Here is a 20,090-nt window from a genome sequence, read left to right as displayed (position 1 = left end):
GACTGGTTTGATTAGACACCACCTGAGCTCTTTAAATTTGTATGGATATCAGACGCTGGTTGTGTTGATAACACAGTCTTATAGAAAATCTTTTGCATGTTTGTGTATATAAAGTTAACATAGACTTGGAGATGTATTCTACATTCATATACACATGTAATACACCTACACTCATGCATGAGTACATTCACGCATCACAGATGCACAATTGTGGCATGTAGTCATCTGGCAATAAAAGTGGGGTGCAACCACGAGCTGGTCAATTACTTGTCTTGCTCCTATTTGTGAATGCTGTCTTTTATTGAGCTTGGGCGGATGCCTGCTGTTGATTAAAACGGCTGGTCTACAGCTGGAGACAAGGCCAGCTGAGATAGCTGCATACATTCACGTTTACTGCACACAGTCTTAACTGCGAGGAAATTCACACCTCTATTTGAGATTGAGATTAATTTTCTGCACCATGTGGCTTGTCTTCCCTCTTTAGCATGCTCCGTTCTTATTACAGGAGCATCTGCTCCATGATGATGATGTAAATGAATTTCGAATGTAGATTATTTTATATCCTGCTGAAATGAGCAGCGTTCACCAGAGGGAATGATTTCTTATGTTTTCGTATATCTTAATTCAAGCGCAGCCTTTTCATCCCGATTTTTTAGAATTTGCATTCTCCCACTGAGGATCTATGCTGTCAGGTATTGTTAACTGTCGACAAGCACTTTTTGCAACAGATAATTAGAGCTTAGGTTGTAGTAGCATCCACACCTCCATTGATTTGTAGAATCTCTAATCCCCCCCCCCCAATCTTTCCCTCCTTCTCCCCCCTCTCTCAGGCTCAGCCTCTCCCTTCCTTTAGGAGCAAAAAGCTCTACTCATCTGTTTTCTTTGTATGAATTTCCAGCCATGCATTAGTCTCCCTGACATGTTCAAGCGATGCTTTATTTAGCTTGTCGGATTCTGCAAATAAACGCAATCTCAGGGTTTATGGAAAAATGGATAAAAATTAGATTGTAAGGTATTGATCTGGATTGTGAGTAGTTGGTGGGGGTGTTTTGTGTGAGTGTGTGTGTGTGTGCGCGCGCGCGCGTGTGTGCATGCATGCATGTGTGTGTGTGTGCGTGTGTGGTGTTGGGGGGGTGGTTCTCATCTGTGTGAGAGAGGAGGAGGGAGGGGTGGGGGGGGCAGAAATGAAGCCGTAATTCAGGGCTATTGAACCCCCTGCCACTGGCGGCATCGATCGCCAGGCAGCGCTTATGAGATCACACCTGAGCACTGGAGACTGCAGAGGGGAGGGAAGGACGGGGAGTTGGGGAGGAGGGGAGGTGAGGAGGGGTGTGACTTGGGAAGAGGAGGGGGGAGATGAAGGAGTGGAGAGTAAGAAAGGAGGTTGTGATATGATCAGCTCCTTACCCACTGTCTGAGGGCCTGTTAAGGTGTTAACATCAAGCCTCAGAGCCAATTACCTAACCCTGCAAGTACACTACCCACTCACCTCCCCACGCACAAAGTGTTGTGACACCGGAGGAGAAGGAGACAGGGCAACTGGACACTGACTGGCGATTCCCCTCCTCCTCCTCCTCCATCTCTCCTCCTACCCTTCTGTGTTTCCAGGACAACTCCACTGTTCTGACCTCTCAATTATCCCTCCTTCCCCCTCCATTTCCCAACCTCTTTGCATCCCAAACATCCACCCCTTTTTATTCCACCCCTCATACCTCCGACACCCCTGCTCTCCCCCTCTCCATCCACCCTGGCCTCCTCTCCTCCTTCGCCTACCTCCCCCACCCTCACCCCTTCATACACACTCCCCCTGCGGCTCTGTGGGTTATTATAGTGAAATATGAAGCGATGTGGATTCTAGGCTTCATGAAATTTCCATGAGCATTGATCTGATCTGATGTGGGTGATTGCTAGGTGAATCCCTCCAGTCCAGGGCTGTTGCTCATCTATTCATTTATTTATGGCAGTTATGTTTTACTGGCTTTGATTTGCTCTTCTGGAGAGCGACAGCTAAGGATTATAAATATACCTGTATAGGAGAGTGTGCTTTGAATCCTGGAGTGTAGCAGCGTACCACTCCTCTTTCGAGGCAGAAGAGTTTTTTTTTCCCTCCCAGCACTAATTCCTGGTGTGAAATGTGAGATATTGAGCATGGATATAAGGGCATAAAAAGCCAAGATAATCCCCAAAGAGACACAGCCAGGTAGTTAGTGGTGTGCGTTGTCCCCCACATACTCCTCTTCTGGTTTATGGTCCTTGAAAACGAGCTGAGACAATATCACTTCCTCCCTCAATTACCAAAATTGTCTCTTTATTTGTAATAGGGGTATCTCTGTATGTCTTGGGGTTTTTATGCTATTGTTCACTCGAGGCTCATTTGGCACATTGTGGAGAACTGATAAAAAATTCATCATAAAAACAAAAGCCTTTGAGATGAAAGAGAGGATGTTGTCGGAACAATCCCCTCCTCAGACTGCAGGCCTAATCCAGGGCAAATCCTCCTTAAGGCTTTAGAGAGATCAGAGAATAGGGAAGTAATGTCAAATATTTGTCCTCCGAAATAATTCATACTTTATTTGTTGCATGTGATCATCTCATTGTTTTGGCTTATTTTATCAGTGGACCAGCTGGCCTGTAATGTGTGTCATTCTTCGGAAGCTGAGCCTGCTTCTGGCATCTCGACTTCTACTTTTCCTCTCTTTGCTTCCAGCTATTCACCTTTCCTTTCATTCACTCTTATGGATTACTGGAACGGTCCGCTGGGAGAGCTGTCCAAATACGTTTGTGTTGCCAAAACAGAGCATCACCTATTCTTGCTCCTGTGCTCTCCTTTTTTTTTTCTCCTAGTTTGTGTGTTTGAGCGGACGGCTCGGGAGGAGCCATGGTGAAGTCACTAGAGGTCCAGCAGGACAGCTTGTACTCATAGCCTCTAGGGGCCTTTTTCTGGGGGCCGCCTAGTCAGCCTGGCTGCTCAGATGTGAGGCGAGCAGGGCATCAGCCCTCAGGAAACGTCCAAGCTGCGACCCACAGGGGAAACAGACGGACGGCGTAAACACATACAGGCGATTCTCACGCATAATGGCTCCTTTTTTCCTTCTCCGTTAACACACACATGCTAACTCTGCACAGGAGCAGCATCTTACGGGCCAGAAAAGTAGTCAAGACTGCATTGACTCCCCAGGCTGCCCGCAAAAAGAGGTGGAGGGTGAAAGACAGAGGAGAGAGAGAGAGAAGGAGACAGTACATTAGGAATGAATTATGTGGAGAGAGCACTTATCCAACAATCCTCCTCTGAAGTGTTTGTACTATAAGCCTCAGATCTTCATTGTATTTATTCTAATGTTTAAATATTCATGGTAAATCTTCTCATATTCAATTACCGTAGCACGACCACAGCATGCAGAGAGAGTGCTTTCTCCCTGCTGCCTGGATGATCTGACTGTGTGTGTGTGTGTGTGTGTGTGTGTGTGTGTGTGGGTGTGTGTATTGGTGTGCATGTGAGAAACTGTCTGCGTGTGTGTGTGTTTAGCTTGTTCCCCGGAGCGATCAAGCCTTTGTTATATTGGAACCAAGCTCTGTAATTGCTTATATTAGTCGCTGATCAACGCAAGACCACAGGACACACACACACACACACACACTTACACACGCATGCACACAAACACACATTCACTCCGCCTGATTCCTGACAGTCTTTTTATTAACCACCAAAGCAGGCGACAGAGAGAGATTCATTACATCACAGGCAAACAAAGACACACACCAGACTTAATAGAGAACACCCACATTTTCAGCGTGTTTAGTTTAATGTTGAAATATTCATGTAAAGCCGCGCTCGAGTCACTCATGTCTGCCGTCACTTGTTCCTCCCGCTGTATCTCTGTTGCTCTTGAACAGTAGGGGTTGTCATTATTAAGAATCAAGTAATAAATGTTTTTTTTTCCTCTCTCTCTCTCTCTCTCTCTCTCTCTCTCTCTCTGTCTTTCTGTCTGTTTCCTCTATGCTTAGCACTGAACGAACCAACCATAGACTACGGCTTCCAGAGGTTACAGAAGGTCATCCCCAGACACCCCGGAGACCAGGAGAGATTACCCAAGGTACAGTAGCTCCTCTCCTCTCGTGTGTCTGCGCTCATGCTGGTTGCCAAGAGCGATTATTTTCTAGGAATTTGTCTTGGTAACAGTGGTGGAGAGATGTATTGAAAACTTCTTGAGTTTCATAGCACACATGGATATATACATGGCTCAAGGGCAGCATGACCTCACTCACAGAGGGATAACTGTACACTTGACAGTAGACCATACATGACAGTACGAGGTACGCACATAAACATTTAATCGCACGTCTATGGTTATTTTCTGTTCAAACACTTTATTTGTGCACCGAATGCACAAGCAACTCTATTCATCCTTCCTCTGAGTATAAGGTCATTTAGACTGGCAAAGTGGGAGAGGAAAGGGGATAGATGGAGGGAGGAAAAGAGGGGGAGAGAGAGAGAGAGAGAGAGAGAGAAAGAGAGGGAGGAAAGGAGGTTGAAGGGAGAGAGGAAGAGAGAGGCAGAAGCAGGTTAGGTGATCCATCATAGCTGTCCAGTCTTACCTCCTGCTGGGTCAGTGGATCGAAGTCAACCCCGGGTGGACTTTATTACTTCCAGCACACACACACACACATCCACAAAGCAGCGCATACACACTCACACACACACGCAGAAATGGACACACACACACCCCGCCATGCCTGTACGTGAACACACACACACACAGAAACTCAGTGGAGGGAAGTCACCATGAGGCAGAGATGGAGAGCCCAGGTAGATGCAGAAGGAAGATAGAGAAATCACTTGTCCTCACTGTGTGTCATGTCTGGTGGATACAAGACTTGTCCCGGTGAGTTCTGGTCTTTAGCCTATCAACCCCCTGTATCTCTCTAAATATCTTTGTATCCATCCATCTCTTCTCCTCTCCTCCTCTTTCTCCCTCACTCGGTGGTGTCTCTTTCTCTTCTAAATGAACAGCGGTAGCTGGCAGGCCTGGTTGTTCATTTCAGCTCTATTGATTTGTGCCTTTATTGAGGTAATAACAGTTTGTCGACCACACTTCTCTCAACTGTTGGCCTCAATCATTAGAGAGGGGCAGGAGAGGGGCACACGCTGGCAACTTCTTGAGCTACAAATGTCCATTCACGGCTACCTTGGCAAAGCCTCCCCACGGTTGTTCTTAAGGTCACTTTTTAAATGAGATTAAACTGACTGGGATTATAATGCATTCCACTCTTGGCACCTTTTTTGCGAGGGGGATTGTTAATGAACCCAAACACGCTGAGGAGGGAACAAGCAGGATATATGCCAATGCCTGTTTTATCTCTGTATGTTGTGGTAATGATCCAGCATCCAGCTGAAAACAGCCCCCATACTGTGCTGCAACTAATAGTCAGGCAGTCAGAGTGAGGACGGAGTGCTGGGTAGCCAGACTGCAGGGTGTTTAGCTCAGGCTGTGCTGTAGCTGGGGGTCTGGGGCCGGCTAATGAGTGACCGCCCTGCCAGACGAGGCCAGGCTCTGCTCTGGATCAGGTTCCCCTTCCTGTTGACGTCTCTGTGGGCCTGACTTTACGGGAAGAGACCCTGCGCCCAGGAAATGGTCTCCCCTTACAGCAGCAGAGCTAGGGAGGCAGCACGGCGCTAACCACATTTATCTGTTTATCAGGATGACTCTGGAGCGCTGCCTAATCGTGTTTAGCTACTGGACAGATCCTTCTGCTAACGAGAGACTGATAGGTACAGACAGAGCCCAGGACCACGGGAGAGTGATTAATAGAGAGGAGGAGGAGAAAGTAGTTTTTGGAGACACAGGTGAGGAGAGACGGCAGATGTTGGAGGAGGAGATGCACAGAAAGTAAGGAGCTGGTGCAGAGAGAGGCCAGGGATGATTTAAATGACGGCTTCACTCGTCCTCCTGTAGCAGCGTTTCACTCCAGCCGCAGATCCGTTCGCGTCCTAATGCCTCACACTTCCCTCATTTCCCCTCCTCTTCCTCCTCCTCCTCCCCCTTCATCCCCTCCTTCCCTTCATCCATCCATCTACCTATCTAGCAATCCCTGGGAGGCATTGGGCGTCGAGGAAAAGTAGGGAGAAGGAAGCGAGGAGCGGTGCATACATACTAAAGAACCACTTACCTTCCTAGGGCCTCTACATCTCTCAATCACCTCAAGCAGGCCTCCTCTCTGGTCTCCCCTCTTTTTCGTCTCTCCCCTCCCTCCCTCCCTTCCTCTCTGCCTTCCACCCAGATAGTGCTGGTAATGGGAGGTTAACACAGAGGCAGCGCTCCCATTATTGAGTGAATTTAGCACCTCGGACAGCGCTCTACAATCTTTATTGCTTTGCTGACCCTCTCGTCATGTCCTGGGTGTGCTCGACAGCCTCCACATGTGCGTGGCTGCGTGTGCGGCTACGCCTCCGTGTGCATGCATGTGTGTGTGTGTGTGTGTGTGTGTGTGTGTGTGTGATATGAGGTCTGATTGAAAGGCGGTGTGTCACGGAACAGAGAGCACACATGCTCCAGGGCTTGTTCACAGCGAGGGATACACTCAGGAGAGTATAACGCACAGCGTGTGTGTGCGCGAGTGCAAGAGACAGAGGGGAGAGAAAGAAACGAGGGGGGAAGGTTGGAGGGGAGGGGGCTGCAATTTTCTGGTTGTCGCGCCTCCAGCATATATCCTGGCCCTGGCACATTAACTTTTAAAAAGGGTTTCGTAGGGCTGTAGGTGTCTACATCACACACACACACATAGAGCCTGGAGTCACACACTCATACACTCAGGGAGGGAGAAAAGAATAGAGACAGAGCGAGGAGAGAAAGGAGGGTAAGCGGTCGGAAAATGAGCGCGGAGAAGCGGCAACACCACGTTAGGATAAATGTTTGATGTGGGAAATTCCACTCGGCGGTTTTCACCTGAGCAATGATGTTCTACATTTATCACACAAAGTGGATGCAGGGCTATTCACTCGGATCATTACCAGGGTTAATACAGGGCAGGAGACGGGTGTGTCCCAGCTGACGAGCGGAGTTGTATAGCCGTCAACCTGATGATATGTTGTGTTAAATGAGATTGATGTGCGATCATGTAGGGGGGCCGAGATTCATGATCCGGCAGTGACAGAAGGGAGGGAGAAGATGTAGAAGATGGTTGACTGATAGAGAGATATAGGCTCATGTTTTATTCACAGATAACAGTATCTTCCTTCTGCTCTCCCAAACTGCCCAGCTAGTAACAAAGTGCTGGGATAGGCCCATTTCTCTTCCTCTCCCTTCCTCTGTCTGCCTCTTTCCTCTCTCGCACTCTCTGTTCTGCATTCACAGCATAATGTAAGAAGTGAAATGTAATAAAAGTGACTGAACTCTTTGAGCCGTCACACTCATGATCAATCCCCTTCCTCTTTCTGCGCTTGATTGTAGGAGGTGATTTTAAAGAGAGCAGCAGACCTGGTAGAGGCCTTGTACGGGATGCCTCACAATAACCAGGTAAACACAAAAAAGCACGAGCATCGACACACATTTCAACACAAACATCAATATCTTCTCCTTAGACGGGATTATGCTTGTGGTTTTCGGACCAGTGGCGACATCACAGGCGGTGTCTCCGCTGGCCCTGCAGCATCCTGCTGTGTTTGTGAGGATCCGGGACCCACAAACATACACATGGGAATATGTTAGCGCTTTTATCAGCTCGTACACCGAGGAGGAAGGGAGAAGAAGTCCAATGAAACTAAATGTGGAGGGAGGAGATGAGAATAGCAAGAGAGAGAGGAAGAGAGGAGGAGGAGATGTGGGATTAAGAAGGGAGGATGGAAAGCAGGGAGGAAGAGGCAGGCTAAAGATTTGATGAGTCTGGTAATGAGCATTTCCTCCATTTACTGGAATCAATCCCACCACCACTAGTGACCACTGATCAAAACCACTCAGCCGCTGCTTGAGTTTACAATATCTTGAGTGGAGATCTAGCATTCTTGTGAGGCTATAAAGTCTGCATCAAGGGTATGTTTTCTCCGTCTCTTCTCTTCTCTGTTGCTGACCACAACATTTTTCTTTTTTTTTTTTTTTACCCCCTCTTCCTCATTGTCAGGAGATGATCCTGAAACGAGCAGCGGATATCGCCGAGGCCCTCTACACAACAGTGCCACGAGGGCACAACCAGCTAGCCAGCCTTGGCAGCAGCTCCGTCCATGCTGGCATGATGGCCGTAAACTCCTTCACTGGGTCAGAAGTGGCACAAACAGCCAATCAGGGTGAGCAACTGGGGAAACCGGCAAAGTCACATTTTTTTTTCTTTACTTTTCGGGATGGATAGTAAAAAACGAGTGGTGCAATAGAGAATTTATTTTTCATGTGGGAAATTCAGAGAGGGTGATTTAGGAGCATGGAGCAAATAAGAAAGCAAAAGGAGGACGGGGGAGGAGGAGGCAGCGGTAGAAAACAGGGGAAACTTGAAAGAAGGAAAGAATGACGGTGAGAGAGTGAAGAATGGAGAAAAAGAGAGCCACGGATGGAGTACGATGGAGAAATATGAGTGGGTCCTAGGGGTGTGTATATTAGACTGGGGTCGGCCCCTGTCTGACAGAGAGAGATGTGGGTGCAGTCAGTGGTGATTCATCACATGTATCAGGGGAACAAGAGGAGAGTGGATGGACCAGCCTCTGGATATGTCTCAATAATTCCAATGAGCTCCCTATGTCCTTCATCTTCATCAGATATGAAGAAAACAGCAGATATCAGCTTCTTAGTTTGTTTAGATGAGAACTGGTAATTATTGAAGAGTAATGTGTCAAGACAGCAGTACTGAATTGCAGGTCTTGTTGCACTAGAGGGTCCTGATGTTCAATTCCAGCTGTTTTCTTTTTTCCTCCACTGCCAGCATGTTGGACCTGAGGTGTACATTTATAGCCTTCCTTCCTACATTGTCTTCCTTCTGTTAGCTGCTCCTGTAAAGCACAAAGCAGAGAAAGGTCCTGTCAGAAATACATGCTTCATTCTTTCTAAATTACAAGAGAGCTGCCGAGGCCTTTTAGTGTTAATGGCCTTATCAATATATCTCATTCTGGAGAGGAGCCAGTAAGGTTAAAGTCCTCTTGTTTCAGCAGTTAGATTGCTTCTAGATCCCTCTCGGATCATCCTTCCTCCGCTCTGTTCGTTGCTTTCTCGCTCTGCCATATGCCGTCTAAGATTTTTCTAGAATTTCTCCTGGCTTTAAATGCTCAAAGTCCATTTGACAAGCAGAAGGGAAAGAGTACTTAACAGCTCTGCATGTAGGCTTTTTTTATTGTTTTGTCTGTCATCTGCTAAAAACTCCGTAACATCTCGTCTCTCTCCGTCTCCCTTTCTTTCTCTGTCCATAGGTTTCAGTAGGAGTACAAGCAGTGTGTCCCCTCATGGTTATGTCCCCAGCTCCACTCCCCAGCAGAGTAGCTACAGCTCTGTCTCCACTAGCATGAATGGCTACGCTAACTCTGGCATGGCAACTTTGGGCACCTCGCCCAACTTCCTCAATGGATCAGCAGGCAACTCGCCCTATGCTAGTGAGTAAACACACCACATCCTAGAAGAAATAAACAAAACAACAACAGAAGGTGACAAAATTGCAGCGCAGAAGGCAAAAAGCTTACATCGGGGCGCTTTGAACATGACGGAATAAACCTTTGACAGGGATTGAGAAACTGAGACGGAAACGAGAATTGACACATGAGAAGAAAGTGTTGCAGTTCAGCTGGCTCATCTGTTTCTTTAAGAGCAGAGTCAAACGCAAATCCCCACTTTATTGGCCAGGGGAGCAGATCACCGAACACCCCCCTCCCGACACACACACACACACACACACACACACACACCACCACCACCTCTGCTCACACACATTCACCCTCTACATTAAAGACCCTTGATTAAATCAATAAACTAATTGCTAGAGAAGCAATTCCATTTCAGCTCTTTGATTCCTGGGTGTTAACAAGTATTTTAACAGGCTCATCGGCCCCACACAGACACTTTCAATCAATGGCCCCTCGGCCTGCCTTTGTAGGTCCAATTTTCATTAATTGATTAGTTAGGCCCCTTCATAAATGGATTATGACTTTATTGCAAGGATTTGTCAGGAAGAGCCATAAAAGCTAAGTGTTGGATAATAACAACAATAAAGGCAGAAGCAGATATCAGAGGGCAGGTGAAATACGACTCAGTTGATTGTAAAATCACTGAGGGGGAAAATGCTCTTAGTGTATTAGCAGACAAAAGACAAACCGAGGAGAAGTGGATGGATGGGATGATGTCAGAGGAAGACAGGATTTGGGTTGCGAAAATAACCTTCTGGTCATTGTTTTTTTTTTTTTTTATGTGTGTGTGTGCGTGACTTTGGTGATTGTGTTTTACGGTAGCCAGAGTAAATCCAGCTCACAAATATCTTGTATTAATCCTTCAATTTATTTGCAAGGATCCAAATAAAAATGTGTAGAGCTGCTATTTAAAATGTTGCGCCATTTTAAATCTTAACATAATTAACCGGAGCGCTCGTAATAATGTGCAGCTAAGGTCAATAAATTCACACTGAGGACTTTCAGGCCCAGTCAGAGTCATGTTTAATTCAGAAAAATTCATGGCAAAATCAATCTGTTCCAATGGAAATGCAATGATGATGCAATGATGCAATGTGTTCAAGTGTGGTAAACTCTGACCCGTGAGTTTGGCATACAGCAAAGCCATCTTGACGCTGCTTATATTTGCATATCTGCTAACTTGAGTGTACTTTTTATCCAGTTAAACAGGTGGCAATCCAAAGAGGAAAGCTGAATGTGATTGTGCCACATTGTGACATATGGCCCAGAACTGATGTTTAAGATAACAAAAAAAACCCCACAAAGAATCTGTGAAGAAATATGTTGCCTTCAAGCAGATGGTAACAGCTCATTTGTTAAATTTATTGGAACCACTGGCTCTGGCTGTTGAAATCTGTTGCTCGGTTATCTGTGATAAAGGTGACGTGGGAGAGCCTTGTTTGTAAGTTGCCCTGAAAACAAATTACGACTACCGCACTCCGAGTAGGTGAGGAGCTGTTTACCAACCCACTTCACCCCTTGAGCACAGGATGAGTCATCAAAACAGGCTGATCAGAGGAGAGTAAAAAGGGCTTTGGGCTGTTTTCAGTTGCAAGTTTCCAACTAAACACACTTTTTTGTCTTAGCTATGGAATATCTCATTGCCAGGTAATTGCTCAACAATGCGAGACGTTGCAAAAACAAGTCTGAGCCAGTTGATCTGAGTCCAAAACATTATCCCTCCTGCCATCATCCATTGACCAGTCCCTTTCTGTTCGTCCCGTCTGCCCGTCCTCTGCCCTCGGCCCTCTCTCTAACTCCCCCTTTTCTGCCTTCATCTTTCCTCCTCGTCCTTCTTCCCTGACATGCACCCCCTTCCTTAAACGCCCTTTCCTACCCGTCTGTCTCCTCTCAGTCGTCCCGTCCAGCCCGACCATGGCGTCGTCGACCAGCCTGCCCTCCAACTGCAGCAGCTCCTCTGGCATCTTCTCCTTCTCCCCGGCCAACATGGTGTCCGCCGCCGTCAAGCAGAAGAGCGCCTTTGCCCCCGTCGTTCGACCCCAGAACTCCCCTCCTCCCACGTGCACCAGCGCTAATGCTAACAGCCTGCAAGGTAAGATGCTCAACAAGTAGCCACCTCGCACTGATTTACATGAATTTGGAGCCACAGTTGATGAGCGTTTAAAGCTTTTACTGAGTGTTATTCATCCTCAGGCTTTTCTCCACCTCTTCTGATAACAATTTCTCACTTTTACCCCCACTTCTCCCTCCAATCTTCCTTTTCTTCCTCCTCTTCACTCCTGGTTTTTCCTTCCTTTGCCTCCACTCTCCTTCCTCACTTTAGATCAGTCTTTTGTGGACTCTAGCAAGTACTCATCAGCCAGCTCTCTGCAGGGCCTGGCCTTCTCCTGAAGTACGTTATCCCTCTCTTTCGTTTTCTCTTTGTTCTTTCCACCCCACGCTATCCCAGACCGCTCATTTGCACCATCCTGCCCTACCCTTCCTTCTCGTTTCTGTTTTTATTTGTCACTCTTGACTTGTCCGAGAGACAGCATGCCACGCCATATGTGTTCTATTTCCCGTTTTCGCTTCCTGCTTCCTGCCCGCGCTGCAGCGGGTGTCTCAGTAGGGAGGGCGGGAGGGGGTTGTTATGCCACCACGGGTCATTCTGTTCTCCCATTTCCACCGAACGCAGCGCCGGGGCCGTTCGTCTAGGCAGGATGTTGTATGGTGTTGAGATCCTGAGAGAGAGAAATGATGGATGGGAATCTTTATCAGAGCCCTAAGCTAAGCACTTCCTCACTTCCTCTGTCGGCGTTGATGAGCGCTGACCACGGTGACCCAAGGGCCAATGGCCACTGTGCGGGGATCACACCAACACACACATATGTGCACGCCCACACACGCGCACACACACACCGTTCTGTTAATCCCAACAAGCCAGAGACACTTAGGAAATAACCTGGGAATTAGTGGATTGGAGAGAGAGGGGAATCAATAGGGAGCCAATATGTTATATGAAAAATTCCTCCCCGTGATGGCTTCTGTGTAAAAAAAAAGAAAGAGGGGATGGGGGTTGGTGGAGTGTGGGGAGGTGAAGATGTAGGAGAGGATGATATAAGAAGGTAAAAATGCGAGTGGAGCTGCCTGTGTCGGGCTCATGAGTTCCATTTCCATGTTCGAGCGCGGCGCCCAGTTTCATCACCTCTGTCATCCCACGTCACTGCATTCTCCCTCTCTCATGTTTGAATTATGCTCCACAATGCACAATTGGCTTCCACAGTGTAACTGCTAACAATTAACAGCGGCAGCTCTTGCGTGAAGCTGTTCAGACGGCCCGTGAAAAGTTGAACGATGCCGCCAAGTTAGCGGCACAGCGGAGGGAAAATGTTTTGATTCTGGGGCCTCGGAATGAAGAGATAATGAGGGAGAGTCGTCTTTGTTCGCCAGATGCTGGAGCACATTTCTGTTATGTGACTGTTGTGATGACAGATGAAACCCAGCAATCACATGACTGACCTCTCTCTCTCTCTCTTTGTTGCTTTCTTTCTTTACCCCTCAATCTCCCATTCGCTCCTTCTTCCTCCCCCTCTTTTCCCACAAAGCAGCGATTCCTGGGATGATCGTTCCACCCATGTAGAGGATCTGGGATAGCTGGAGATTTGGGAATGTTGAGAGGAAAAGACACAGTAGCGGAGTCTGGCGAGTCTCTGTTATGCTCCGGAGCTGAACTGAAGGAAGTCAAGATAAGACGCAGGACTCTGTTAAACTCAGGCCTTTCCATTGGGATTTCATCTGAAGGGATAGGGGAGAAGGAAAAAAAGGGGACAATATGAACCTTTGTGATGTTATTTCCCTCTTGGTTGAATTAGTGTAGCTTCTCTGACACCGCGTTGGATGGAGTGTATAGAGACTGATAGTTTGCCCACAGTGTGACACTGACCTCATGAAAAGAGCATTTATTTATCTTTGTGTTTATGCCTGTAAGGTTTGGGTTTGATTACTGGAGGCCCCACGCCGTCTCGCAATCCGTAACTCGCACAAACAACAGTGAAGTGTTGGTTTGACCATGAAGTTTACGTAACTTCTGTCACAATAGGAGATGCTTTCTTCAGCTTCGCCGGCACGATAAAGCCACAGAACAACACACTGGCCAAATGGAAACAAAGGTCAACAACACAGAAAACAAAGAAATACAGAAACAAATAAAATCAACCTTCAATTTTGCTGCTAATTATCCCATAAAGCTAAAAACGGTCTATCAAAATCGCCCTACGCTGTTCCAACATCAGAAACCATGCCTTTCTGTTTTTCCTTTTTTTTTTTCTCATTTGGTTTGTTTGTTTGAATTTTTTGACAAAACTGTGAGGATTGAGCTGTTTGCAATATGCTTTTTCTGCTTGTCATGTGAAGAAAAGCTGACGATTTTAGCCAAAATTGACATTTTGTCTGAGATTTTAGTGAAGACTTGAAAAGCCAGAGGATGTGTGCGTCCAGCCAGCACTGTAACTGAAGGAGTCTAGCAAATATCAAATTAGAATAAATGCGTGATATATGTGATATATTTTTGTATATAAAAAAAATGTTGAATTTTTCATTTGACATTTCTTTTCTTTTTGCAATAGCTATAGTTTGAAATGTAAACATTAAATGTCTTAAGGCAGCTTCTCAGTACAGAAGATAGATTTACTGTGTGTTGTCAATATCTCATCTGCTAAACATGAGAAACATGGATTTGGATACAAAAAGGGGATTCCTGTAAAATATCCTATAAATAATGTATTTATCCCTTGTATTTGTACATTGACTCTCACCCTCGTTTAGTTGTGTTGTGTAAGTTTAATACAGTAAGTGAACATATTTCACAGTGTTTTGTTTCATTATTTACTGTTGTCTCTCACTATTTAAATGTGACTTTTTTTTTTATCTTTGTCTGTTTGTTTTGTATGTTGATTGTTTTGCATTGGTATACCATGCTTTCATTTGTTGATTCAAAACATGCCATTGTCTATTTTTGTATTATTTGTAAGTTAATAAAAAAAATCTGTTTTTTTTCCTTATGAAAATGTTTATTGTATGGCAAAAAAGTAGCATCTTATTCAGAGTATTTGGTTGAAGTAGATTTTTTAAGAATATAAACACACATTAATATATACTGTAAATCTATATCTTTTTGTTTGAACTCTTTGAGGCTTTCAGATTGATACTGTTCTTGAGCTGATAATATGCATGGTTTCTTCTCTTGAGTGACTCTTTTTTTGTGTGTGTGGAAACCAAGAGAACTAAGAAATTGCTCTGTTTTTCTTTCTTTGTGTTCCTCTTTTCCCCCCCTCTGTTCTTTCTTTTCCTGTGTTATTTATGCCTGCTTACATACTGTATCTATATACTCTTTTTTTTTTTCTGTCACTGTAATCTTTACCAGCAGTCTAGATGCCTTAACAATGCAAACCCATTCTTCATTCAATCACGTGTACAGTTTTCTACCCTCACCACAATTGTCTATTGCCACAGAGGAATTCATGAGAACTTGGGGACAAAGCACAAACCCACTCTGTTTGGTGGTGAAGCCAGACTAGAATACAAAGAGCCATAATTCAACAATCACACACACCCCGATGTACTATAATACTACAGCAATGGCACGCTTTGAAGGACAGGCAGAGCGGGCCTGTCTCAGCTGTGCTTGCTGCACATTAGTGTTCACAGAAACACTCGTGTCTTTTTTGTAGCGATTATGTAGCCTTTTTTTAATTAATGAACGGAGTCATTTCAACAGCATGACAGTAATATTTCTCAAGAACCACGGGATCACAACATTTTGAGCTGTCTTCATTGTAGTGCAGAGGGGCGCACAGTGAAGACGAGCACTGTCACAGCACAATTTTAATCTCCCACATGGAGTCGTAGGTTCGACTCCAGTACCTGACAGCTGATTCCCCCACATCACCAGTCCTCCTCTCCCTGTATTAGCCTTTGGACAATGCAGCTTCATTACAAGCTAAACCGAACAAGAACATGTGACGAAGCATGAAAAGGGAGCTCCTTGGCCCATCAGCCATTTCTGTAGTCTTTTCTTTGTGTCTGCCGTGTGTCTTCAAGCTGTTGCTGGACAGAGAATAGGGCTTTTCTCTCTGCTTTTCTTTTTCTAGAGCCTGGTTTTGTTAAGTGGGTAGAAAGGACCGTTTTAACAGAGGCGCCTGCTGACAGATGAGTGTTTTTCAGGCACTTGTGTGCCTGTGCCGGTCTGCGCCAGGGCGGGAGGGGCCGCAACATATCTGTTTCAAATGAACTACAGAGGTCTGTTGTCATACAATGGCATCTTTGTAAGCAAAGTTCCATCATGAATATGAATATCAGTAATGGGTGACAAAGTTTTGTATTTAGGTAACAAACAACAAAAAAAAAAAAGAAGATGCAAACCAAATAGCTGGTGTCTATTTTTTCCTCTGTTTGTCTTTGACTGCAAATACACTGAACAGCTCTATGATATAAGGGAAGAAAAAAATTCTACTGTATAGATTGTTATTGTTTTTGATGAAAACTGAGCTGTAAGATAACTTTTGGACTCTCACAATGTTGAATTAAAGTTACCTCTTGTCTGTGACTTTGTCAGGTGTCGTTTTATTTTTAAAAGTGACTCGTTCTATTATGATCAACGAGCAAAATAGTGATTCATTCAACCCATGGAGCACCGAGGAGGGTGGTTATTACGAATCTCTTCTCTTTTTTGACCGAAAACGTCTCCAAATAGCTGACAGGCAGTTGACTAAGAATAGAGAAGGACTGGCTTCGACTAATTCCACAGGTCAGAAACAGGCCTGCATCCCTTCCCCCGCTAGGCTCCTTTCTCTAATGAATCTAATTCATTAATGCATTACTGATGGCATGGTGAACATGGTTAGCCTGACAAGTTTCCTCCTAAACATATTAGTTAATGATGATTCCAAGGTTATTAATTGCAAAGGCACCAGCCCACCATAATTGAGTCATCATTTGCATACCCGGTCATCAGCAGAAAATTAATTTCTTTTTTATTTTTTGCATATCTAATTTAGAAGGCTCCGATTGGATTAGCTTGTGAAAACAGCGGATCCCAGGATTCTGCTGACCTCAAAGTATTTCCAGGGTCTCCACGGTAACTGGAGGCTTCCGTAACGCCAAGGGGGAGAGCAGGACGACCTGGAAGTACTGATGAAATAAGGACTCGTAAACACTGTGCATGTTTGCCTCCCTAATTGCCCCACAGGTTCATGAATGCACAGGGCTTTTTCTCCAGCACATCTAATAACAGAGTTGATAGTTTGCTGACAAACAGCAAAGTGGGTGGTTGGATGTACGATTTAGCAGTAAGAGGTGGGATATTGAATTATGGAGGTTACACACTTAGTCCTGAGGAAAATGAGTCCTGGAGCCTAATGTTTTTGATTAGCGAGCTGAGCACCAACGCTGTGCTGCACCGGACGGCTTTGGGGATTCAGCTTTCCCAAATGCAGCTTGCAGTGAAACACACACACTGAAACACACACACATGCACAAACTCATAAATCATAAATACACATAGACAAAAGGTGATCCCATTTTGCTCTTTATTTCCAGCAGCTTTTCAGGCCCAGATAGACTGGTCAGTGTGGGAGGAGGACAATAGGAGTGGGAGGCCGAGGGCAGCATGGAGCCAGCAGACCTCAGCCCTCTGGAGAAATAGCATTAAAGACGCTATTCCTGGAGAACTGCTCCACTGGATACAGCCGGCAGAGCCTTCGCACATCAAGAGAGGTGCTGTTCGGGAGCTTCTTCTGCTACTAGTATCCTAATGAAATATATTAATGCACACATTCCTCGCTCTCCTACTCCACCTCTTTCTTTTTCTCATTCTCCTCCCTGCATGGACACATGAAGGGAGGAAGAGCGGAGAGGCATATTTGAAAGAGAAACAGGAGTCCCCATGGGGATCCCCGGATAAAGAAAGGGAAGGAAAGAAATGGGAAAGGAGAGAGGATGGGAGTGTGCGTGTGATTGTGGGGGGTTCAGAATGGAGGCAGACCTAGACAGTGAGCAAAACACAAGAAGAGGAGGAATGAATATTAATAATATTCTGTGTTGGAAAATAGTCACAATGGACATCACAGAGATGCGTAGAGAGGCAATGGGAAGCAAGTTCCACTTCCTGGCCTTACTTCCTGTGTGCACACGAGTCACCTTTCCGCGTCTGTGTGTGCACGAACACGCAAGACGGAGCATGTTTGAGTGCAGGCATACCTCAGATGAGTGTGCACTCACAGTCTCGCTTACGAGGGTGTGTGGTCGTTTCCCACAGTAATTATCCCGGTGACTGTGGGTGTCTGTCTATGATCTGTGTGGTACCTGTCAGAGGGAGCCCAGCAGAGCCCGTGCTTTATACTCCCTGTAATTGCTGCTGCTAATTTACTGTGCGTTGGCCTAATGAGTAGGGAGGTGAGGGGCTGGGGTATGTAATGGATGTTAGAGAGATAGAGATAGAGAGATGGATTTCACCACTGCCGGCAGAGAGAGGGAAAGAAGGGGAGGAGGCCGGCCAACTGTGTGTGTTAAGCAAGCATGTAGAACACTTATCTTTATTGTTCTACTAAAATGAAAAAACACAACAAAAAAAAAAAGCAAAACAAAAGATAAGCTATTTGCCTCCCTCCCTTCTACTTTCCCTCTCCCCCCCCCTCTCCATCCTCGTCCTCCCCTCAGCTGACGGTACAGTGGCGACTGCAGCGAGCGCATTAGACAAGCTTTTTGTTATGTTGATTAATGATAAAAGCAAATCCATAAATAATATAGATTATTTATTCCATTTATTCACATGCTAATTAGAGCTAGGAGCAGATACCTCCGAGAGATGGCCCCCTTTTTTTTTCCCCTCTCCCCCCTCATCTGTTCCAGTGCAGCCGCACAGACCGACTGACATTCACACGGAGGCAGAGACAGTCACATATTAATGTCATTCACACTTTGAAGCACCAATGGTGTCTTGTGATGGGGACACGTCCACCCTTCATTTCTCCCTAATGAGGTCATGATAGAGGCCAGCGGTTTCTGCGCGCACACACACCCTCCGTTCCCGCACGTGCACACGCCCTCGCCGCACACTCTTGATGAGCGCTGGATTGACAGGGTCGTCTTTGATTGATGCACCGCGGTTCTTCCACATGTTCTACAGCTCACTCATTTAATTATGTTTCCTAAGCATCATTAAGTACCATTATATTCTATCATATTCTAATGAGAGAGGTGGCCAGTCACAGGACAAGCTAATTGGTGATTAATGTTGTGTATCAGTGAGAGACAACGCAAGATTGGCCGTTTAATGACACAACACTGTATTTAAGTGCTGAATATGTAAAAACACAAACAGAGGAGGGGGTGAAATTACGGAGGCTGTGATTGAAATCAAAACAGATATCGCCTCTTAAAGGTCTAATCTCTCACTTTTCCCCGTTGGCCTCACACACACAGACACACACATGCGCACACACACTCCTTGAATTATTCTGAATTGTTCACCTCTTAGCTGCATTACACTCACTTACTCAGATAATGCTGGAACCTGTCTGAGCAGACATAACTCACCTGCTCCTCGAGATTAACCACTAACTCAGTATTGATGCACTGCTTCACAGGTACACATGAGAGGGCACACACACACATAAGGCACACAGATACAAACATCCTCATCTGGTATTGACATGCCGCACGGCTGTAGGTGTTTCCATTTAAGGTCAGTCGATTGCCTTAAGTATGTAATGTTAGGAGGGGGGTCCGTAAACATGTCAAATTAGCAGTAATGAATGACCAGGCGCTTGCAGGGGGAACTGTCAGGGTGCACGCCCAGGACAATACATTACCCTGAGTTATCCTAGTCTGCCCTCATTGTAACACACACACAAACACACACATAGGCTGAGCAGACACGGGGTGTAAACTAGTGGGACCCATTCAGTGGTCACACACTCTGCTTTAATGGGCTGTGAGGCTGATTGGTGTCCAAGAGACGAAAAAGAAAGCAAGAAAAAGACATGAAACAAGGAGAAGTGGACGCATTGTTAAGAGTACGGAAAGTTCAGGGTAAAACATTCCAAAAACAAAGTGTTAAAGATTGACAGCCACGACCAGAATGGTATAAAAAAAATGAAGAAAAAATTTGTATGAAAATAGATAGAGAGATAGATAGAGGACTAAGCTAGAGGGAGAGAAAACAAACTGTGGTATTTATTTTTTCTTCTCAGTGTTGAAACAGGAAAAGGACCTCTGGTTTAATAAACCATGAATCCTTTCACAGAGAGTTTGTATGTTATTCTTCGGAGAAACAGATATGTGGGGAGGGAAGGGGAGACAGAGAGAAAGAGAAGCAGGGAGCAGCAGGGAGGGGAAAAAAAGAGATGCTCTGCAGCCATATGAATTTTGCTCTCCCCCCTCTACCAACGTGTACTTATACATACACTCCTCAGCCCACTTCCAGGCTGTATGTTAGTTTTGGGTTGGAAGTGTGGGGATG

At 45.6% G+C, this 20,090-nt stretch overlaps 1 protein-coding gene across 6 annotated transcripts in view; it reads left to right on the top strand.

The window, feature by feature from the left end:
• The window catches only part of ebf1a (EBF transcription factor 1a), a 55,880-nt gene extending 39,705 nt beyond the window's left edge, over nt 1–16,175 (top strand). Inside the window, exons 11-17 of one of the 6 annotated variants that reach the window (XM_022214033.2) lie at nt 4,006–4,094; nt 7,449–7,514; nt 8,116–8,278; nt 9,386–9,565; nt 11,487–11,684; nt 11,916–11,984; nt 13,180–16,175. In XM_022214033.2, coding sequence (XP_022069725.1) covers nt 4,006–4,094; nt 7,449–7,514; nt 8,116–8,278; nt 9,386–9,565; nt 11,487–11,684; nt 11,916–11,983 — 764 coding nt within the window. In that variant the 3' untranslated portion in view covers nt 11,984; nt 13,180–16,175. The other 5 variants (XM_022214035.2, XM_051954497.1, XM_022214037.2 and 2 more) reach the window with 5 other exon arrangements.
• The last annotated feature ends 3,915 nt before the right edge of the window (nt 16,176–20,090 follow it).

Source organism: Acanthochromis polyacanthus, chromosome 10, assembly GCF_021347895.1.
Source record: "Acanthochromis polyacanthus isolate Apoly-LR-REF ecotype Palm Island chromosome 10, KAUST_Apoly_ChrSc, whole genome shotgun sequence".
Lineage (NCBI taxonomy): Eukaryota > Metazoa > Chordata > Actinopteri > Pomacentridae > Acanthochromis > Acanthochromis polyacanthus.
The sequence above is the reverse complement of the archived record's forward strand: the minus strand, read 5'-3'. Positions and strand labels throughout refer to the sequence as shown.